General features: G+C 31.7%; 1 protein-coding gene across 1 annotated transcript; it reads left to right on the top strand.

The window, feature by feature from the left end:
- Window positions 1–223: 223 nt before the first annotated feature.
- Window positions 224–2,532, top strand: LOC121175459 (leucine-rich repeat, immunoglobulin-like domain and transmembrane domain-containing protein 2). Its single transcript, XM_041029225.1, has 3 exons — window positions 224–333; window positions 533–1,314; window positions 1,745–2,532. Exons 1-3 carry the CDS (start codon window positions 224–226, stop codon window positions 2,530–2,532), a joined length of 1,680 nt encoding a protein of 559 aa, XP_040885159.1.
- Window positions 2,533–22,587: the final 20,055 nt, after the last annotated feature.

The raw sequence follows: 22,587 nt of genomic DNA, 5'->3' as shown, positions 1-22,587 counted from the left end.
AACGACATTTGTGAAGATTGTTTTCATGCTTCCGAGCAAATCAGACAATATTTTATATAGACAAAGTGGACCATTACTATAAATACACCTTTCCTGTGTGTCTCAAATGTCATTTGGTGTCTTAAGTGTTACGTCAAGGGGGATTAAGGTAATAGGCTTTCTTCCATGCAGCCATGGGCATGTCTTGCCCTCACAGGCCTATTTCACATGCTCCTCCAGGAATATGGACGCCTTTTATGTCGCATTACATATCTCTTTGGTATTTTATCTCATCACCCCTGGATTGTCAACTTGTCCAATTGGCTGCTCCTGCACAAATGATAACTTGGGAAGGTAAGTTGCCACTCATACAAACTCTTAAAAGTAGGTTATGTGTTAGCTGTAACCCCCCTTTTATATACATGAATGTTGTCTTTAATGTTACCTGATAAAATGTGCAAACGCTTTCCATAAATTTGTGTAAATGCCATGTGAAAATTAGCTGTGAAGATGAAATATACACTTGCCAACATATTCCGTCTTACCATTCCAGGTCTTTACTGTGTATGGAAACCTCCATGGGACACATCCCAGAGGATATTCCTCATGATTTCACCAAAATCCGAATTGAAAACTGCCACCTGACTGAGTTACCGCAAGGATCTTTCTCTAAAGTTGGTGCCTTGGAGTTCCTCTGGCTGAATTTCAATGAGATCACCCTGATGAACATTAAAAGCCTGGAGGGGCTTGCCAACCTGACAGAGCTGAGGCTACAAGGGAACAAGCTGACTTCAGTCCCGTGGACAGCATTTCAGGACACACCCAAACTCAAGATTTTGGATTTGAAGCACAATCGACTGGACGTCCTACCTGAACACGCTCTGCGACACTTACCTGCCCTCACCTACTTAGATTTATCCTTCAATCAGCTTAGTGTCATATCAAAAGACGTCTTCATCAATTGGCCTCTTTACCAAACAGCAGAGAAAGCATGGGGGAAAGAAGGGCTGGTCTCCAATGTGGTTTTGGCGCTGCATGACAACCCCTGGCTGTGCGATTGTCGCCTCAAAGGCTTTGTTGAATTCATCAGGGCAGTCAGCCCTCCCATCATTCTGATGAACTCTTATTTGAAGTGCTCAGGCCCCATCTCCAAAGCTGACAAGTTTTTCCATGAGATCCAGTTAAAAACATGCATGAAGCCAGTGGCATCTGCCCCAGAGACTAACATCACTTTACCTCTTGGAGCAAATGCAACACTCATATGCTTAGTCAAGGCCAGGCCAGGCCCGACCATTCAGTGGATGTACAGTCTGAAGATTATAAGAGGATTTGCTGGTAAGATTTTTTTTATTACTACCATCCATTAAACTGTTGTGAACCTGCTGTGGGAGCACTTAGTGAGGTATATCTTGAACCTTCAGCCTGCATCTGCTTTATGAAAAGATGTGGCAACAATACCCTCTGGAGCAGACCTGGGCAAACTACAGCCCACGGGCCACATCCGGCAATTTGTGCGTCCCTGTCCAGCCCGAGTGAAGCCAACCATAAATTAGAATATAAATGAAAAAATATTCATGCCCTGCATGCAATACAACTGTGATGCTTTTATTTTGAAAAGCCAAAAGCGTGACGTTTTACGTATGGATGCAGGCATTGTTTGCCCCAGTCTGCTCTAGAGGGTTACTTTGTATTGGATGTTGTTATCAAATGTAAACAAGCCTCTTATTTAAAAGTAGTACAGTCATGCTCTGTTTTCTCCTTGTAGCTACAGAGACTATAGTGGACTCAGACACTGTCACCTCCCAGTTGGTGATCCCCTCTCTTCACCTGGCAGACCGAGGACTCTACACCTGCGTGGCCAACAACTTCATTGGCAACTCCTCTGTCGGCATCATGGTGAACATCAGCGCCTCCAACACCTCTGCTCCTCTCCCTCCACCTGTCCCCATGTTGTCGTCTGATGCTAATGATTACATTGACATCCGCATTGCCAAGCAGACAGTTTACGGTATCACCCTTGAGTGGTATGCAGCGACAGACAACCCTGCAGAGACCTGGTTCACTATCCACTTTGGCAAATATGATTCACCTAAAAAGGAGATGATCTACATTGGCCCTGGCATCAACAGCTACTCAGTCAGTGACCTACTTCCTGTCACCAAATATGAAGTCTGTGTGACCCTGAAGAACCATCCACCAAGGGAAGGCCAGTGCATCGTGTTTGTGACAGGAAGTGACATCAGTGAGCTGGAGCAAAGAGAGAGGCTTATCCACATCATAGTCCTTGTGTGTGCCATGGTGTTGGCAGTGCCAGCCAGCATGTACGCCTGCACCACGGAGGCCAGGTTCAGTTGTGTGGAGCGCTGCATGGATCTGTGCAAGAAGCGCAGGCTGCACAGAGAGAACCTGCAGGGGATGGAAAGGCAGGGCACCTTTGACAGCCTACAGGCGACTAGTGATGAAGGCCTGTGCAAGAACTCGGAGGAAAAGCCCAAAAAGAAAAGGAAATCTGAGGATCGGCCCAAAGGAGGGAGTGCAGCTTATCTGTACTAGAATTAAATTCAGGTAAATGTATACCTTTAAGTATAGCCCCAGTTTGTGCCTAGAAAGCAACATCAGTACAGAGAAATACTGGTAATAGTGAGTTCTTTAAATGTATTTCAAGCTGCACAAACTGAGCAAGGACATATGTCATGTCTGACCAGTGGTGGAATGTAACAAAGTATTTGTACTTTCTTACTGTACTTAAGTATTTTTTTTACCTATCTGTACTTTATTTAAGTAAAAATAATAATGCATACTTTTGATTTTTACTCCATTGCATTTTGCAGCAATTATCTGTACTTTCTACTCCACTACATTTCTACAATTTATGCCGTTACTCGTTACGTTATGAACATAATTTCCTCAAAATCTTGCATGAAAAAAATAGACTGATTGCATTGAGGCGTTGGTTGCCATTGCCAACTAATCAGGTGGCTCTATTACCTCCAATGATGGCAGAGCGCGCATTTGGTAGCAGCACGAGCTAGTGGACTGGCCTGATTCTAGCGAGAAGAAATGACATGCAACATCAACATGAACCCAGAGCCAACGTCGGCTGAGCGTGAGCCTGAGCCCTCCAGCTCAGAATTAGACAGCCATCTTTGGCCGTATTTAAGCAGGTATTGTATAGTTGTTTGTGAGCAGTGACATAGGCAGAGGCATAAATCAGTATATCTACATTCTTTATCAAAATTTGGGGGCGCAGTATGTTAAGAGTGCAGCTTTAGACTTTGGACCGGCCTGAGATCGGAGGGTCGTGGGTTCGATCCTTCAACCAAGCGCAAAAAACGGATACGGTGGTGGTGAAGGAGATGTGCCTCCCCTGCCTCTGCGACCATGGCTGTGGTGCCCCTGAGCAAGGCACCAATTCACCCCAGCTCCCCGGGTGCCTCACTAGGCAGCCCCCTGCCCCCAGCGTCTCTAGTGCATGCGCATGCTTGTGTGTGTGTTTCGTTCACTTGGTGTGGGTAAAATGCAGAGAGTGATTTCCCCAGGACGGATCAATAATTAAAAAAAAACAAAAAAAAAAAAACAAGCCCGACACTGAGACAACCCACTGTGTGAGTACCTTTACTTTAAAAAAATACTTTAAATTTAAAAGTAAGTACTTAGTACTTTTACTTAAGTAAGATTCTTGATGTAGTACTTCCGATTTCACTTGAGTAAATGTTTTGCGGGATATTTGTTATGCTTTTACTTAAGTACTAAGCTTCAGTACTTCCTCGTTTTTTATTAGGAAACAGAACCGCTGGGAAAACAGATTAGAAAAAAGATCAAATAAGATTTTTTTTTTTCCCATGAAGCAAACAGAATATTTTTTTCATCCAGATGGTCAGAAGAATCTTTGATGATTCTGGAAATAGCTTGAGAACATTTCTTTTCAGAAAATCAGATGCTTTCTTTACAGTGTAGCTCTGTGACTTGAATGTAATGGCATAAACTGGAGCTATGGTGAGTATATAGTCATCCTGTAAATGTAAATTTCAAGATATCAGCTCAAAATGGAGAGGCCTTTCTTCCTTACTACAAGGAGAGTTTATTATCTGTTAATGTACTTGTACAGAAAGTTTGTGCTAAGATGCATTTGATATTCCTTTGATTCACTTTTTTTCTTAATGTTTTAATACTGAATACAAAGATATGCACTCATAAATTTAGAAAAAAAAAGAAATACTGTATCTCTTTAGTGTTTCTTCACCAAACTAAATTATAATAGAGCTGCTGGTTTATGCTAAAGAAAATAAGCATTTTTTAAAAATTGTTTTTCTTTTTGCAGACTCCAGATTTGCTGTATTGTAATGGAATGAAATGATGTTTGATGTGGATTAAAGGGAAGTCAAAGACAAATGCTGAGACATGCTCTGATTTTTTTAGCACAATAACTCAGAGGATTTGTTACATAAGCGGTGATTTCCCGTGCATTTATACATACACTTGTAAGCAGATTAAAGTGATTTTCTATCTGAATCCTAGTCAGCGGGACATGATATTTCCATTTAATGACAGCTCTAAGCTCAGTGTCTGTAAATCAGTTGTAAAGGCAAATGGAGAGCATATGTAACATTTTCTGTTAGTTTTGTCAGTATGATTACTTAATTCATACCCAGTGAAATCACTGCATCAATTAGTTTATGTTCTATTCAGTTCTTTAATGAAATCAAAACTAACTTAATCAAACAACACAAACACACAAACAAAAAAAACTTAAAAACTAAAATAAACTAAAATTAAAGCTGCAAGCAGTGATGGGCAGGCCCTCACACCCCTTGCGAGCCATTCAGGGGGTCAAATTAGCTGACAAAGAGGTGGGAGAAAAATAAAAGAAGAGGAGAGTAATAATAGTACCTTCAGTTACAATAGCGCTTCGAACAAATTTCGTGCTAATAAAAAAGGTCATAGTATAGTAAGGCTTGAAAATCGACCAAAAAAAGTCATACTTTAGAACGGCCTAAAAATTTCATAAAAAAGGTAACAGGAAAATAAGAATTCAAAATAGGCCAAAGAAAGTCGTACTTTAGAACGGCCTTAAAATATACAAAAAATTTTAATAGTATAGTAAGGCGTCAAAATCGTCCAAAAAAAGTTAAAAAAAATTTTGACCTCAAAATGTCATAAAAAACGTCATAGTATAGTAAGGCGTCAAAATCGTCCAAAAAAAGTTAAAAAAAATTTTGACCTCAAAATGTCATAAAAAACGTCATAGTATAGTATGGCGTTTTTTTTTTCGGGCAAAAAAAGTCAAAATTTTTTTTGACCTCAAAATGTCATAAAAAACGTCATAGTATAGTATGGCGTTTTTTTCGGGCAAAAAAAGTCAAAAAATTTTTTGACCTCAAAATGTCATAAAAAACGTCATAGTATAGTATGGCGTTTTTTTCGGCCAAAAAAAGTCAAAATTTTTTTTGACCTCAAAATGTCATAAAAAACGTCATAGTATAGTAAGGCGTCAAAATCGGCCAAAAAAAAGTCAAAAAAAATTTTGACCTCAAAATGTCATAAAAAACGTCATAGTATAGTATGGCGTTTTTTTCTGCCAAAAAAAGTCAAAATTTTTTTTGACCTCAAAATGTCATAAAAAACGTCATAGTATAGTATAGTATGGCGTTTTTTTTCGGGCAAAAAAAGTCAAAAATTTTTTTGACCTCAAAATGTCATAAAAAACGTCATAGTAAAGTAAGGCGTCAAAATCGGACAAAAAAAGTCAAAATTTTTTTTGACCTCAAAATGTCATAAAAAACCTCATAGTATAGTATGGCGTTTTTTTCGGGCAAAAAAAGTCAAAAAATTTTTTTGACCTCAAAATGTCATAAAAAACGTCATAGTATAGTATGGCGTTTTTTTCGGGCAAAAAAAGTCAACATTTTTTTTTACCTCAAAATGTCATAAAAAACGTCATAGTATAGTATGGCGTTTTTTTTCGGGCAAAAAAAGTCAAAATTTTTTTTTACCTCAAAATGTCATAAAAAACGTCATAGTATAGTATGGCGTTTTTTCGGGCAAAAAAAGTCAAAATTTTTTTTGACCGCAAAATGTCATAAAAAACGTCATAGTATAGTATGGCGTTTTTTTCGGGCAAAAAAAGTCAAAATTTTTTTTGACCTCAAAATGTCATAAAGAACGTCATAGTATAGTAAGGCGTCAAAATCGTCCAAAAAAAGTTAAAAAAAATTTTGACCTCAAAATGTCATAAAAAATGTCATAGTATAGTATGGCGTTTTTTTCGGGCAAAAAAAGTCAAAATTTTTTTTGACCTCAAAATGTCATAAAAAACATCATAGTATAGTAAGGCGTCAAAATCGGCCAAAAAAAGTCAAAATTTTTTTTGACCTCAAAATGTCATAAAAAACGTCATAGTATAGTATGCCGTTTTTTTCGGCCAAAAAAAGTCAAAATTTTTTTTGACCTTAAAATGTCATAAAAAACGTCGTAGTATAGTAAGGCGTCAAAATCGGACAAAAAAAGTCAAAAAATTTTTTGACCTCAAAATGTCATAAAAAACGTCATAGTATAGTATGGCGTTTTTTTTCGGCCAAAAAAAGTCAAAAAAATTTTTGACCTCAAAATGTCATAAAAAACGTCATAGTATAGTAAGGTGTCAAAATCGGCCAAAAAAAGTTATAAAAAATTGTGACCTCAAAATGTCATAAAAAACGTCATAGTATAGTATGGCGTTTTTTTCGGGCAAAAAAAGTCAAAAATTTTTTTGACCTCAAAATGTCATAAAAAACGTCATAGTATATTAAGGCGTCAAAATCGTCCAAAAAAAGTTAAAAAAAATTTTGACCTCAAAATGTCATAAAAAACGTCATAGTATAGTATGGCGTTTTTTTCGGCCAAAAAAAGTCAAAATTTTTTTTGACCTCAAAATGTCATAAAAAACGTCATAGTATAGTATGGCGTTTTTTTTTCGGGCAAAAAAAGTCAAAAATTTTTTTGACCTCAAAATGTCATAAAAAACATCATAGTATAGTAAGGCGTCAAAATCGGCCAAAAAAAGTCAAAATTTTTTTTGACCTCAAAATGTCATAAAAAACGTCATAGTATAGTATGCCGTTTTTTTCGGCCAAAAAAAGTCAAAATTTTTTTTGACCTTAAAATGTCATAAAAAACGTCATAGTATAGTAAGGCGTCAAAATCGGACAAAAAAAGTCAAAAAATTTTTTGACCTCAAAATGTCATAAAAAACGTCATAGTATAGTATGGCGTTTTTTTCGGGCAAAAAAAGTCAAAAAAATTTTTGACCTCAAAATGTCATAAAAAACGTCATAGTATAGTAAGGCGTCAAAATCGGCCAAAAAAAGTTAAAAAAAATTGTGACCTCAAAATGTCATAAAAAACGTCATAGTATAGTATGGCGTTTTTTTCGGGCAAAAAAAGTCAAAATTTTTTTTGACCTCAAAATGTCATAAAAAACGTCATAGTATAGTAAGGCGTCAAAATCGTCCAAAAAAAGTTAAAAAAAATTTTGACCTCAAAATGTCATAAAAAATGTCATAGTATAGTATGGCGTTTTTTTCGGCCAAAAAAAGTCAAAAATTTTTTTGACCTCAAAATGTCATAAAAAACGTCATAGTATAGTATGGCGTGTTTTTCGGGCAAAAAAAGTCAAAATTTTTTTTGACCTCAAAATGTCATAAAAAACATCATAGTATAGTATGGCGTCAAAATCGGCCAAAAAAAAGAAAAGTCAAAATTTTTTTTGACCTCAAAATGTCATAAAAAACGTCATAGTATAGTATGCCGTTTTTTTCGGCCAAAAAAAGTCAAAATTTTTTTTGACCTTAAAATGTCATAAAAAACGTCATAGTATAGTAAGGCGTCAAAATCGGACAAAAAAAGTCAAAAAATTTTTTGACCTCAAAATGTCATAAAAAACGTCATAGTATAGTATGGCGTTTTTTTCGGCCAAAAAAAGTCAAAAAAATTTTTGACCTCAAAATGTCATAAAAAACGTCATAGTATAGTATGGCGTTTTTTTCGGCCAAAAAAAGTCAAAATTTTTTTTGACCTCAAAATGTCATAAAAAACGTCATAGTATAGTATGGCGTTTTTTTCGGCCAAAAAAAGTCAAAAAATTTTTTGACCTCAAAATGTCATAAAAAACGTCATAGTATAGTATGGCGTTTTTTTCGGCCAAAAAAAGTCAAAAAAATTTTTGACCTCAAAATGTCATAAAAAACGTCATAGTATAGTATGGCGTTTTTTTCGGCCAAAAAAAGTCAAAATTTTTTTTGACCTCAAAATGTCATAAAAAACGTCATAGTATAGTAAGGCGTCAAAATCGGCCAAAAAAAGTCAAAAATTTTTTTGACCTCAAAATGTCATAAAAAACGTCATAGTATAGTATGGCGTTTTTTTCGGGCAAAAAAAGTCAAAATTTTTTCTGACCTCAAAATGTCATAAAAAACGTCATAGTATAGTAAGGCGTCAAAATCGGAAAAAAAAAGTTAAAAAAAATTTTGACCTTAAAATGTCATAAAAAACGTCATAGTATAGTAAGGCGTCAAAATCGGCCAAAAAAAGTCAAAAAAAATTTTGACCTCAAAATGTCATAAAAAACGTCATAGTATAGTATGGCGTTTTTTTTGGGCAAAAAAAGTCAAAATTTTTTTTGACCTTAAAATGTCATAAAAAACGTCATAGTATAGTAAGGCGTCAAAATCGGGAAAAAAAAGTCAAAAATTTTTTTGACCTCAAAATGTCATAAAAACGTCATAGTATAGTATGGCGTTTTTTTCGGGCAAAAAAAGTCAACATTTTTTTTGACCTCAAAATGTCATAAAAAACGTCATAGTATAGTATGGCGTTTTTTTCGGGCAAAAAAAGTCAAAAAATTTTTTGACCTCAAAATGTCATAAAAAACGTCATAGTATAGTAAGGCGTCAAAATCGGCCAAAAAAAGTTAAAAAAAATTTTGACCTCAAAATGTCATAAAAATGGTCATAGTATAGTAAGGCGTCAACATCGGCCAAAAAAAGTTAAAAAAAATTTTGACCTCAAAATGTCATAAAAAACGTCATAGTATAGTAAGGCGTCAAAATCGGCCAAAAAAAGTTAAAAAAAATTTTGACCTCAAAATGTCATAAAAAACGTCATAGTATAGTATGGCGTTTTTTTCGGCCAAAAAAAGTCAAAATTTTTTTTGACCTTAAAATGTCATAAAAAACGTCATAGTATAGTAAGGCGTCAAAATCGGCCAAAAAAAGTCAAAAATTTTTTTGACCTCAAAATGTCATAAAAAACGTCATAGTATAGTAAGGCGTCAAAATCGGCCAAAAAAAGTCAAAAATTTTTTTGACCTCAAAATGTCATAAAAAACGTCATAGTATAGTATGGCGTTTTTTTTTTCGGCCAAAAAAAGTCAAAAAATTTTTGACCTCAAAATGTCATAAAAAACGTCATAGTATAGTATGGCGTTTTTTTCGGCCAAAAAAAGTCAAAAATTTTTTTGACCTCAAAATGTCATAAAAAACGTCATAGTATAGTAAGGCGTCAAAATCGGCCAAAAAAAGTCAAAAAAAATTTTGACCTCAAAATGTCATAAAAAACGTCATAGTATAGTATGGCGTTTTTTTCGGGCAAAAAAAGTCAAAATTTTTTTTGACCTTAAAATGTCATAAAAAACGTCATAGTATAGTAAGGCGTCAAAATCGGGAAAAAAAAGTCAAAAATTTTTTTGACCTCAAAATGTCATAAAAAACGTCATAGTATAGTATGGCGTTTTTTTCGGCCAAAAAAAGTCAAAATTTTTTTTGACCTCAAAATGTCATAAAAAACGTCATAGTATAGTATGGGGTCAAAATCGGACAAAAAAAGTCAAAAATTTTTTTGACCTCAAAATGTCATAAAAAACGTCATAGTATAGTAAGGCGTCAAAATCGGCCAAAAAAAGTTAAAAAAAAATTGTGACCTCAAAATGTCATAAAAAACGTCATAGTATAGTAAGGCGTCAAAATCGGCCAAAGAAAGTTAAAAAAAATTTTGACCTCAAAATGTCATAAAAAACGTCATAGTATAGTATGGCGTTTTTTTCGGGCAAAAAAAGTCAAAATTTTTTTTGACCTTAAAATGTCATAAAAAACGTCATAGTATAGTAAGGCGTCAAAATCGGCCAAAAAAAGTCAAAAAATTTTTTGACCTCAAAATGTCATAAAAAACGTCATAGTATAGTATGGCGTTTTTTTCGGCCAAAAAAAGTCAAAAATTTTTTTGACCTCAAAATGTCATAAAAAACGTCATAGTATAGTAAGGCGTCAAAATCGGCCAAAAAAAGTCGAAATTTTTTTTGACCTCAAAATGTCATAAAAAACGTCATAGTATAGTATGGCGTTTTTTTCGGCCAAAAAAAGTCAACATTTTTTTTTACCTCAAAATGTCATAAAAAACGTCATAGTATAGTAAGGCGTCAAAATCGGCCAAAAAAAGTTAAAAAAAATTTTGACCTCAAAATGTCATAAAAAACGTCATAGTATAGTATGGCGTTTTTTTCGGCCAAAAAAAGTCAAAAATTTTTTGACCTTAAAATGTCATAAAAAACGTCATAGTATAGTAAGGCGTCAAAATCGGCCAAAAAAAGTCAAAATTTTTTCTGACCTCAAAATGTCATAAAAAACGTCATAGTATAGTATGGCGTTTTTTTCGGCCAAAAAAAGTCAAAAATTTTTTTGACCTCAAAATGTCATAAAAAACGTCATAGTATAGTATGGCGTTTTTTTCGGGCAAAAAAAGTCAAAAAAATTTTTGACCTCAAAACGTCATAAAAAACGTCATAGTATAGTATGGCGTTTTTTTCGGCCAAAAAAAGTCAAAAAATTTTTTGACCTGAAAATGTCATAAAAAACATCATAGTATAGTATGGCGTTTTTTTCGGGCAAAAAAAGTCAAAAATTTTTTTGACCTCAAAATGTCATAAAAAACGTCATAGTATAGTATGGCGTTTTTTTCGGCCAAAAAAAGTCAAAAAAAATTTTGACCTCAAAATGTCATAAAAAACGTCATAGTATAGTATGGCGTTTTTTTCGGCCAAAAAAAGTCAAAAATTTTTTTGACCTTAAAATGTCATAAAAAACGTCATAGTATAGTAAGGCGTCAAAATCGGGAAAAAAAAGTAAAAAAAAATTTTGACCTCAAAATGTCATAAAAAACGTCATAGTATAGTAAGGCGTCAAAATCGGCCAAAAAAAGTCAAAAAAAATTTTGACCTCAAAATGTCATAAAAAACGTCATAGTATAGTATGGCGTTTTTTTCGGCCAAAAAAAGTCAAAATTTTTTTTGACCTTAAAATGTCATAAAAAACGTCATAGTATAGTAAGGCGTCAAAATCGGGAAAAAAAAGTCAAAAAATTTTTTGACCTCAAAATGTCATAAAAAACGTCATAGTATAGTATGGCGTTTTTTTCGGGCAAAAAAAGTCAAAATTTTTTTTGACCTCAAAATGTCATAAAAAACGTCATAGTATAGTATGGCTTTTTTTCGGCCAAAAAAAGTCAAAAAATTTTTTGACCTCAAAATGTCATAAAAAACGTCATAGTATAGTATGGCGTTTTTTTCGGCCAAAAAAAGTCAAAAAATTTTTTGACCTCAAAATGTCATAAAAAACGTCATAGTATAGTATGGCGTCAAAATCGGACAAAAAAAGTCAAAAATTTTTTTGACCTCAAAATGTCATAAAAAACGTCATAGTATAGTATGGCGTTTTTTTCGGCCAAAAAAAGTCAAAAATGTTTTTGACCTCAAAATGTCATAAAAAACGTCATAGTATAGTATGGCGTTTTTTTCGGCCAAAAAAAGTCAAAAATTTTTTTGACCTCAAAATGTCATAAAAAACGTCATAGTATAGTAAGGCGTCAAAATCGGCCAAAAAAAGTTAAAAAAAATTGTGACCTCAAAATGTCATAAAAAACGTCATAGTATAGTAAGGCGTCAAAATCGGCCAAAGAAAGTTAAAAAAAATTTTGACCTCAAAATGTCATAAAAAACGTCATAGTATAGTATGGCGTTTTTTTCGGGCAAAAAAAGTCAAAATTTTTTTTGACCTTAAAATGTCATAAAAAACGTCATAGTATAGTAAGGCGTCAAAATCGGCCAAAAAAAGTCAAAAAATTTTTTGACCTCAAAATGTCATAAAAAACGTCATAGTATAGTATGGCGTTTTTTTCGGCCAAAAAAAGTCAAAAAATTTTTTGACCTCAAAATGTCATAAAAAACGTCATAGTATAGTATGGCGTTTTTTTCGGCCAAAAAAAGTCAAAAATTTTTTTGACCTTAAAATGTCATAAAAAACGTCATAGTATAGTAAGGCGTCAAAATCGGGAAAAAAAAGTAAAAAAAAATTTTGACCTCAAAATGTCATAAAAAACGTCATAGTATAGTAAGGCGTTTTTTTCGGCCAAAAAAAGTCAAAAAAAATTTTGACCTCAAAATGTCATAAAAAACGTCATAGTATAGTATGGCGTTTTTTTCGGGCAAAAAAAGTCAAAATTTTTTTTGACCTTAAAATGTCATAAAAAACGTCATAGTATAGTAAGGCGTCAAAATCGAAAAAAAAAAAAGTCAAAAATTTTTTTGACCTCAAAATGTCATAAAAAACGTCATAGTATAGTATGGCGTTTTTTTCGGGCAAAAAAAGTCAAAATTTTTTTTGACCTCAAAATGTCATAATAAACGTCATAGTATAGTATGGCGTTTTTTTCGGCCAAAAAAAGTCAAAAAATTTTTTGACCTCAAAATGTCATAAAAAACGTCATAGTATAGTATGGCGTTTTTTTCGGCCAAAAAAAGTCAAAAAATTTTTTGACCTCAAAATGTCATAAAAAACGTCATAGTATAGTATGGCGTTTTTTTCGGCCAAAAAAAGTCAAAAAATTTTTTGACCTCAAAATGTCATAAAAAACGTCATAGTATAGTATGGCGTCAAAATCGGACAAAAAAAGTCAAAAAATTTTTTGACCTCAAAATGTCATAAAAAACGTCATAGTATAGTATGGCGTTTTTTTCGGCCAAAAAAAGTCAAAATTTTTTTTGACCTCAAAATGTCATAAAAAACGTCATAGTATAGTATGGCGTTTTTTTCGGGCAAAAAAAGTTAACATTTTTTTTGACCTCAAAATGTCATAAAAAACGTCATAGTATAGTATGCCGTTTTTTTCGGCCAAAAAAAGTCAAAATATTTTTTGACCTCAAAATGTCATAAAAAACGTCATAGTATAGTATGGCGTTTTTTTCGGCCAAAAAAAGTCAAAAATTTTTTTGACCTGAAAATGTCATAAAAAACGTCATAGTATAGTATGGCGTTTTTTTCGGCCAAAAAAAGTCAAAATTTTTTTTGACCTCAAAATGTCATAAAAAACGTCATAGTATAGTAAGGCGTCAAAATCGGCCAAAAAAAGTTAAAAAAAATTTTGACCTCAAAATGTCATAAAAAACGTCATAGTATAGTATGGCGTTTTTTTCGGCCAAAAAAAGTCAAAAATTTTTTTGACCTTAAAATGTCATAAAAAACGTCATAGTATAGTAAGGCGTCAAAATCGGCCAAAAAAAGTCAAAATTTTTTCTGACCTCAAAATGTCATAAAAAACGTCATAGTATAGTATGGCGTTTTTTTCGGCCAAAAAAAGTCAAAAATTTTTTTGACCTCAAAATGTCATAAAAAACGTCATAGTATAGTATGGCGTTTTTTTCGGGCAAAAAAAGTCAAAAAATTTTTTGACCTCAAAATGTCATAAAAAACGTCATAGTATAGTATGGCGTTTTTTTCGGGCAAAAAAAGTCAAAAAATTTTTTGACCTGAAAATGTCATAAAAAACGTCATAGTATAGTATGGCGTTTTTTTCGGCCAAAAAAAGTCAAATTTTTTTTTGACCTTAAAATGTCATAAAAAACGTCATAGTATAGTAAGGCGTCAAAATCGGACAAAAAAAGTCAAAAATTTTTTTGACCTCAAAATGTCATAAAAAACGTCATAGTATAGTATGGCGTCAAAATCGGCCAAAAAAAGTTTAAAAAAATTTTGACCTCAAAATGTCATAAAAAACGTCATAGTATAGTAAGGCGTCAAAATCGGCCAAAAAAAGTTAAAAAAAATTTTGACCTCAAAATGTCATAAAAAACGTCATAGTATAGTATGGCGTTTTTTTCGGCCAAAAAAAGTCAAAAATTTTTTTGACCTCAAAATGTCATAAAAAACGTCATAGTATAGTAAGGCGTCAAAATCGGCCAAAAAAAGTTTAAAAAAATTTTGACCTCAAAATGTCATAAAAAACGTCATAGTATAGTAAGGCGTCAAAATCGGCCAAAAAAAGTTAAAAAAAATTTTGACCTCAAAATGTCATAAAAAACGTCATAGTATAGTATGGCGTTTTTTTCGGCCAAAAAAAGTCAAAATTTTTTTTGACCTCAAAATGTCATAAAAAACGTCATAGTATAGTATGGCGTTTTTTTCGGCCAAAAAAAGTCAAAAAAATTTTTGACCTCAAAATGTCATAAAAAACGTCATAGTATAGTATGGCGTTTTTTTCGGGCAAAAAAAGTCTAAATTTTTTTTGACCTCAAAATGTCATAAAAAACGTCATAGTATAGTATGGCGTTTTTTTCGGGCAAAAAAAGTCAACATTTTTTTTGACCTAAAAATGTCATAAAAAACGTCATAGTATAGTATGGCGTTTTTTTCGGCCAAAAAAAGTCAAAATATTTTTTGACCTCAAAATGTCATAAAAAACGTCATAGTATAGTATGGCGTTTTTTTCGGCCAAAAAAAGTCAAAAATTTTTTTGACCTCAAAATGTCATAAAAAACGTCATAGTATAGTATGGCGTTTTTTTCGGGCAAAAAAAGTCAAATTTTTTTTTGACCTCAAAATGTCATAAAAAACGTCATAGTATAGTAAGGCGTCAAAATCGGCCAAAAAAAGTTAAAAAAAAATTTGACCTCAAAATGTCATAAAAAACGTCATAGTATAGTAAGGCGTCAAAATCGGCCAAAAAAAGTTAAAAAAAAATTTGACCTCAAAATGTCATAAAAAACGTCATAGTATAGTATGGCGTTTTTTTCGGGCAAAAAAAGTCAAAATTTTTTTTGACCTCAAAATGTCATAAAAAACGACATAGTATAGTATGGCGTTTTTTTCGGCCAAAAAAAGTCAAAAAATTTTTTGACCTCAAAATGTCATAAAAAACGTCATAGTATAGTATGGCGTTTTTTTCGGCCAAAAAAAGTCAAAAAATTTTTTGACCTCAAAATGTCATAAAAAACGTCATAGTATAGTATGGCGTTTTTTTCGGCCAAAAAAAGTCAAAAAATTTTTTGACCTCAAAATGTCATAAAAAACGTCATAGTATATTAAGGCGTCAAAATCGGCCAAAAAAAGTTAAAAAAAATTTTGACCTCAAAATGTCATAAAAAACGTCATAGTATAGTATGGCGTTTTTTTCGGCCAAAAAAAGTCAAAATTTTTTTTGACCTCAAAATGTCATAAAAAGCGTCATAGTATAGTATGGCGTTTTTTTCGGCCAAAAAAAGTCAAAAAATTTTTTGACCTCAAAATGTCATAAAAAACGTCATAGTATAGTATGGCGTTTTTTTCGGCCAAAAAAAGTCAAAAATTTTTTTGACCTTAAAATGTCATAAAAAACGTCATAGTATAGTAAGGCGTCAAAATCGGGAAAAAAAAGTAAAAAAAAATTTTGACCTCAAAATGTCATAAAAAACGTCATAGTATAGTAAGGCGTCAAAATCGGCCAAAAAAAGTCAAAAAAAATTTTGACCTCAAAATGTCATAAAAAACGTCATAGTATAGTATGGCGTTTTTTTCGGGCAAAAAAAGTCAAAATTTTTTTTGACCTTAAAATGTCATAAAAAACGTCATAGTATAGTAAGGCGTCAAAATCGGAAAAAAAAAGTCAAAAATTTTTTTGACCTCAAAATGTCATAAAAAACGTCATAGTATAGTATGGCGTTTTTTTCGGGCAAAAAAAGTCAAAATTTTTTTTGACCTCAAAATGTCATAAAAAACGTCATAGTATAGTATGGCGTTTTTTTCGGCCAAAAAAAGTCAAAAAAAATTTTGACCTCAAAATGTCATAAAAAACGTCATAGTATAGTATGGCGTTTTTTTCGGCCAAAAAAAGTCAAAATATTTTTTGACCTCAAAATGTCATAAAAAACGTCATAGTATAGTATGGCGTTTTTTTTCGGCCAAAAAAAGTCAAAAATTTTTTTGACCTCAAAATGTCATAAAAAACGTCATAGTATAGTATGGCGTTTTTTTCGGGCAAAAAAAGTCAAAATTTTTTTTGACCTCAAAATGTCATAAAAAACGTCATAGTATAGTAAGGCGTCAAAATCGGCCAAAAAAAGTTAAAAAAAAATTTGACCTCAAAATGTCATAAAAAACGTCATAGTATAGTATGGCGTTTTTTTCGGGCAAAAAAAGTCAAAATTTTTTTTGACCTCAAAATGTCATAAAAAACGACATAGTATAGTATGGCGTTTTTTTCGGCCAAAAAAAGTCAAAAAATTTTTTGACCTCAAAATGTCATAAAAAACGTCATAGTATAGTATGGCGTTTTTTTCGGCCAAAAAAAGTCAAAAAATTTTTTGACCTCAAAATGTCATAAAAAACGTCATAGTATAGTATGGCGTTTTTTTCGGCCAAAAAAAGTCAAAAAATTTTTTGACCTCAAAATGTCATAAAAAACGTCATAGTATAGTATGGCGTCAAAATCGGACAAAAAAAGTTAAAAAAAAATTTGACCTCAAAATGTCATAAAAAACGTCATAGTATAGTATGGCGTTTTTTTCGGGCAAAAAAAGTCAAAATTTTTTTTGACCTCAAAATGTCATAAAAAACGACATAGTATAGTATGGCGTTTTTTTCGGCCAAAAAAAGTCAAAAAATTTTTTGACCTCAAAATGTCATAAAAAACGTCATAGTATAGTATGGCGTTTTTTTCGGCCAAAAAAAGTCAAAAAATTTTTTGACCTCAAAATGTCATAAAAAACGTCATAGTATAGTATGGCTTTTTTTTCGGGCAAAAAAAGTCAAAATTTTTTTTGACCTCAAAATGTCATAAAAAACGTCATAGTATATTAAGGCGTCAAAATCGGCCAAAAAAAGTTAAAAAAAATTTTGACCTCAAAATGTCATAAAAAACGTCATAGTATAGTATGGCGTTTTTTTCGGCCAAAAAAAGTCAAAATTTTTTTTGACCTCAAAATGTCATAAAAAGCGTCATAGTATAGTATGGCGTTTTTTTCGGCCAAAAAAAGTCAAAAAATTTTTTGACCTCAAAATGTCATAAAAAACGTCATAGTATAGTATGGCGTTTTTTTTCGGCCAAAAAAAGTCAAAAATTTTTTTGACCTTAAAATGTCATAAAAAATGTCATAGTACAGTAAGGCGTCAAAATCGGGAAAAAAAAATAAAAAAAAATTTTGACCTCAAAATGTCATAAAAAACATCATAGTATAGTAAGGCGTCAAAATCGGCCAAAAAAAGTCAAAAAAAATTTTGACCTCAAAATGTCATAAAAAACGTCATAGTATAGTATGGCGTTTTTTTCGGGCAAAAAAAGTCAAAATTTTTTTTGACCTTAAAATGTCATAAAAAACGTCATAGTATAGTAAGGCGTCAAAATCGGAAAAAAAAAGTCAAAAATTTTTTTGACCTCAAAATGTCATAAAAAACGTCATAGTATAGTATGGCGTTTTTTTCGGGCAAAAAAAGTCAAAATTTTTTTTGACCTCAAAATGTCATAAAAAACGTCATAGTATAGTATGGCGTTTTTTTCGGCCAAAAAAAGTCAAAAAAATTTTTGACCTCAAAATGTCATAAAAAACGTCATAGTATAGTATGGCGTTTTTTTCGGCCAAAAAAAGTCAAAAAATTTTTTGACCTCAAAATGTCATAAAAAACGTCATAGTATAGTATGGGGTCAAAATCGGACAAAAAAAGTCAAAAATTTTTTTGACCTCAAAATGTCATAAAAAACGTCATAGTATAGTATGGCGCTTTTTTCGGCCAAAAAAAGTCAAAAAATTTTTTTGACCTCAAAATGTCATAAAAAACGTCATAGTATAGTATGGCGTTTTTTTCGGCCAAAAAAAGTCAAATAATTTTTTTGACCTCAAAATGTCATAAAAAAACGTCATAGTATAGTAAGGCGTCAAAATCGGCCAAAAAAAGTTAAAAAAAAATTGTGACCTCAAAATGTCATAAAAAACGTCATAGTATAGTAAGGCGTCAAAATCGGCCAAAGAAAGTTAAAAAAAATTTTGACCTCAAAATGTCATAAAAAACGTCATAGTATAGTATGGCGTTTTTTTCGGGCAAAAAAAGTCAAAATTTTTTTTGACCTTAAAATGTCATAAAAAACGTCATAGTATAGTAAGGCGTCAAAATCGGCCAAAAAAAGTCAAAAAATTTTTTGACCTCAAAATGTCATAAAAAACGTCATAGTATAGTATGGCGTTTTTTTCGGCCAAAAAAAGTCAAAAATTTTTTTGACCTCAAAATGTCATAAAAAACGTCATAGTATAGTAAGGCGTCAAAATCGGCCAAAAAAAGTCGAAATTTTTTTTGACCTCAAAATGTCATAAAAAACGTCATAGTATAGTATGGCGTTTTTTTCGGCCAAAAAAAGTCAACATTTTTTTTTACCTCAAAATGTCATAAAAAACGTCATAGTATAGTAAGGCGTCAAAATCGGCCAAAAAAAGTTAAAAAAAATTTTGACCTCAAAATGTCATAAAAAACGTCATAGTATAGTATGGCGTTTTTTTCGGCCAAAAAAAGTCAAAAATTTTTTGACCTTAAAATGTCATAAAAAACGTCATAGTATAGTAAGGCGTCAAAATCGGCCAAAAAAAGTCAAAATTTTTTCTGACCTCAAAATGTCATAAAAAACGTCATAGTATAGTATGGCGTTTTTTTCGGCCAAAAAAAGTCAAAAATTTTTTTGACCTCAAAATGTCATAAAAAACGTCATAGTATAGTATGGCGTTTTTTTCGGGCAAAAAAAGTCAAAAAAATTTTTGACCTCAAAACGTCATAAAAAACGTCATAGTATAGTATGGCGTTTTTTTCGGCCAAAAAAAGTCAAAAAATTTTTTGACCTGAAAATGTCATAAAAAACATCATAGTATAGTATGGCGTTTTTTTCGGGCAAAAAAAGTCAAAAATTTTTTTGACCTCAAAATGTCATAAAAAACGTCATAGTATAGTATGGCGTTTTTTTCGGCCAAAAAAAGTCAAAATTTTTTTTGACCTTAAAATGTCATAAAAAACGTCATAGTATAGTAAGTCGTCAAAATCGGACAAAAAAAGTCAAAAAATTTTTTGACCTCAAAATGTCATAAAAAACGTCATAGTATAGTATGGTGTTTTTTTCGGCCAAAAAAAGTCAAAAAAATTTTTGACCTCAAAATGTCATAAAAAACGTCATAGTATAGTATGGCGTTTTCTTCGGGCAAAAAAAGTCAAAAAAATTTTTGACCTCAAAATGTCATAAAAAACGTCATAGTATAGTATGGCGTTTTTTTCGGCCAAAAAAAGTCAAAAATTTTTTTGACCTCAAAATGTCATAAAAAACGTCATAGTATAGTATGGCGTTTTTTTCGGCCAAAAAAAGTCAAAAATTTTTTTGACCTTAAAATGTCATAAAAAACGTCATAGTATAGTAAGGCGTCAAAATCGGACAAAAAAAGTCAAAAATTTTTTTGACCTTAAAATGTCATAAAAAACGTCATAGTATAGTAAGGCGTCAAAATCGGCCAAAAAAAGTCAAAATTTTTTCTGACCTCAAAATGTCATAAAAAACGTCATAGTATAGTATGGCGTTTTTTTCGGCCAAAAAAAGTCAAAAATTTTTTTGACCTCAAAATGTCATAAAAAACGTCATAGTATAGTATGGCGTTTTTTTCGGGCAAAAAAAGTCAAAAAATTTTTTGACCTCAAAATGTCATAAAAAACGTCATAGTATAGTATGGCGTTTTTTTCGGGCAAAAAAAGTCAAAAAATTTTTTGACCTGAAAATGTCATAAAAAACGTCATAGTATAGTATGGCGTTTTTTTCGGCCAAAAAAAGTCAAATTTTTTTTTGACCTTAAAATGTCATAAAAAACGTCATAGTATAGTAAGGCGTCAAAATCGGACAAAAAAAGTCAAAAATTTTTTTGACCTCAAAATGTCATAAAAAACGTCATAGTATAGTATGGCGTCAAAATCGGCCAAAAAAAGTTTAAAAAAATTTTGACCTCAAAATGTCATAAAAAACGTCATAGTATAGTAAGGCGTCAAAATCGGCCAAAAAAAGTTAAAAAAAATTTTGACCTCAAAATGTCATAAAAAACGTCATAGTATAGTATGGCGTTTTTTTCGGCCAAAAAAAGTCAAAAATTTTTTTGACCTCAAAATGTCATAAAAAACGTCATAGTATAGTAAGGCGTCAAAATCGGCCAAAAAAAGTTTAAAAAAATTTTGACCTCAAAATGTCATAAAAAACGTCATAGTATAGTAAGGCGTCAAAATCGGCCAAAAAAAGTTAAAAAAAATTTTGACCTCAAAATGTCATAAAAAACGTCATAGTATAGTATGGCGTTTTTTTCGGGCAAAAAAAGTCAACATTTTTTTTGACCTCAAAATGTCATAAAAAACGTCATAGTATAGTATGGCGTTTTTTTCGGGCAAAAAAAGTCAAAAATTTTTTTGACCTCAAAATGTCATAAAAAACGTCATAGTATAGTATGGCGTTTTTTTCGGCCAAAAAAAGTCAAAAAAAATTTTGACCTCAAAATGTCATAAAAAACGTCATAGTATAGTATGGCGTTTTTTTCGGCCAAAAAAAGTCAAAAAAATTTTTGACCTCAAAATGTCATAAAAAACGTCATAGTATAGTATGGCGTCAAAATCGGACAAAAAAAGTCAAAAATTTTTTTGACCTCAAAATGTCATAAAAAACGTCATAGTATAGTATGGCGTTTTTTTCGGCCAAAAAAAGTCAAAAATTTTTTTGACCTCAAAATGTCATAAAAAACGTCATAGTATAGTATGGCGTTTTTTTCGGCCAAAAAAAGTCAAAAATTTTTTTGACCTCAAAATGTCATAAAAAACGTCATAGTATAGTAAGGCGTCAAAATCGGCCAAAAAAAGTTAAAAAAAATTGTGACCTCAAAATGTCATAAAAAACGTCATAGTATAGTAAGGCGTCAAAATCGGCCAAAGAAAGTTAAAAAAAATTTTGACCTCAAAATGTAATAAAAAACGTCATAGTATAGTATGGCGTTTTTTTCGGGCAAAAAAAGTCAAAATTTTTTTTGACCTTAAAATGTCATAAAAAACGTCATAGTATAGTAAGGCGTCAAAATCGGCCAAAAAAAGTTAAAAAAAATTTTGACCTCAAAATGTCATAAAAAACGTCATAGTATAGTATGGCGTTTTTTTCGGCCAAAAAAAGTCAAAATTTTTTTTGACCTCAAAATGTCATAAAAAACGTCATAGTATAGTAAGGCGTCAAAATCGGCCAAAAAAAGTCAAACATTTTTTTGACCTCAAAATGTCATAAAAAACGTCATAGTATAGTATGGCGTTTTTTTCGGCCAAAAAAAGTCAAAAAAATTTTTGACCTCAAAATGTCATAAAAAACGTCATAGTATAGTATGGCGTTTTTTTCGGGCAAAAAAAGTCTAAATTTTTTTTGACCTCAAAATGTCATAAAAAACGTCATAGTATAGTATGGCGTTTTTTTCGGGCAAAAAAAGTCAACATTTTTTTTGACCTAAAAATGTCATAAAAAACGTCATAGTATAGTATGGCGTTTTTTTCGGCCAAAAAAAGTCAAAATATTTTTTGACCTCAAAATGTCATAAAAAACGTCATAGTATAGTATGGCGTTTTTTTCGGCCAAAAAAAGTCAAAAATTTTTTTGACCTCAAAATGTCATAAAAAACGTCATAGTATAGTATGGCGTTTTTTTCGGGCAAAAAAAGTCAAAATTTTTTTTGACCTCAAAATGTCATAAAAAACGTCATAGTATAGTAAGGCGTCAAAATCGGCCAAAAAAAGTCAAAAAATTTTTTGACCTCAAAATGTCATAAAAAACGTCATAGTATAGTATGGCGTTTTTTTCGGCCCAAAAAAGTAAAAAAATTTTTTGACCTCAAAATGTCATAAAAAACGTCATAGTATAGTATGGCGTTTTTTTCGGCCAAAAAAAGTCAAAAATTTTTTTGACCTCAAAATGTCATAAAAAACGTCATAGTATAGTAAGGCGTCAAAATCGGCCAAAAAAAGTCGAAATTTTTTTTGACCTCAAAATGTCATAAAAAACGTCATAGTATAGTATGGCGTTTTTTTCGGCCAAAAAAAGTCAAAAATTTTTTTGACCTTAAAATGTCATAAAAAACGTCATAGTATAGTAAGGCGTCAAAATCGGCCAAAAAAAGTCAAAATTTTTTCTGACCTCAAAATGTCATAAAAAACGTCATAGTATAGTATGCCGTTTTTTTCGGCCAAAAAAAGTCAAAAATTTTTTTGACCTCAAAATGTCATAAAAAACGTCATAGTATAG

The sequence above is a fragment of the Toxotes jaculatrix genome, chromosome 21 (genome assembly GCF_017976425.1).
Source record: "Toxotes jaculatrix isolate fToxJac2 chromosome 21, fToxJac2.pri, whole genome shotgun sequence".
Classification (NCBI taxonomy): Eukaryota; Metazoa; Chordata; class Actinopteri; family Toxotidae; genus Toxotes; species Toxotes jaculatrix.
This window is presented reverse-complemented; position numbering and strand designations above follow the sequence as displayed.

Excerpts from the sequence above, each read along its gene's own strand:
- LOC121175459 (XM_041029225.1), top strand. The coding sequence starts at position 224 with ATGGACGCCTTTTATGTCGCATTACATATCTCTTTGGTATTTTATCTC. Across the intron at positions 334-532 it reads ACAAATGATAACTTGGGAAG|GTCTTTACTGTGTATGGAAA; the intron begins GTAAGTTGCCAC and ends TTACCATTCCAG. Across the intron at positions 1,315-1,744 it reads GATTATAAGAGGATTTGCTG|CTACAGAGACTATAGTGGAC; the intron begins GTAAGATTTTTT and ends TTCTCCTTGTAG.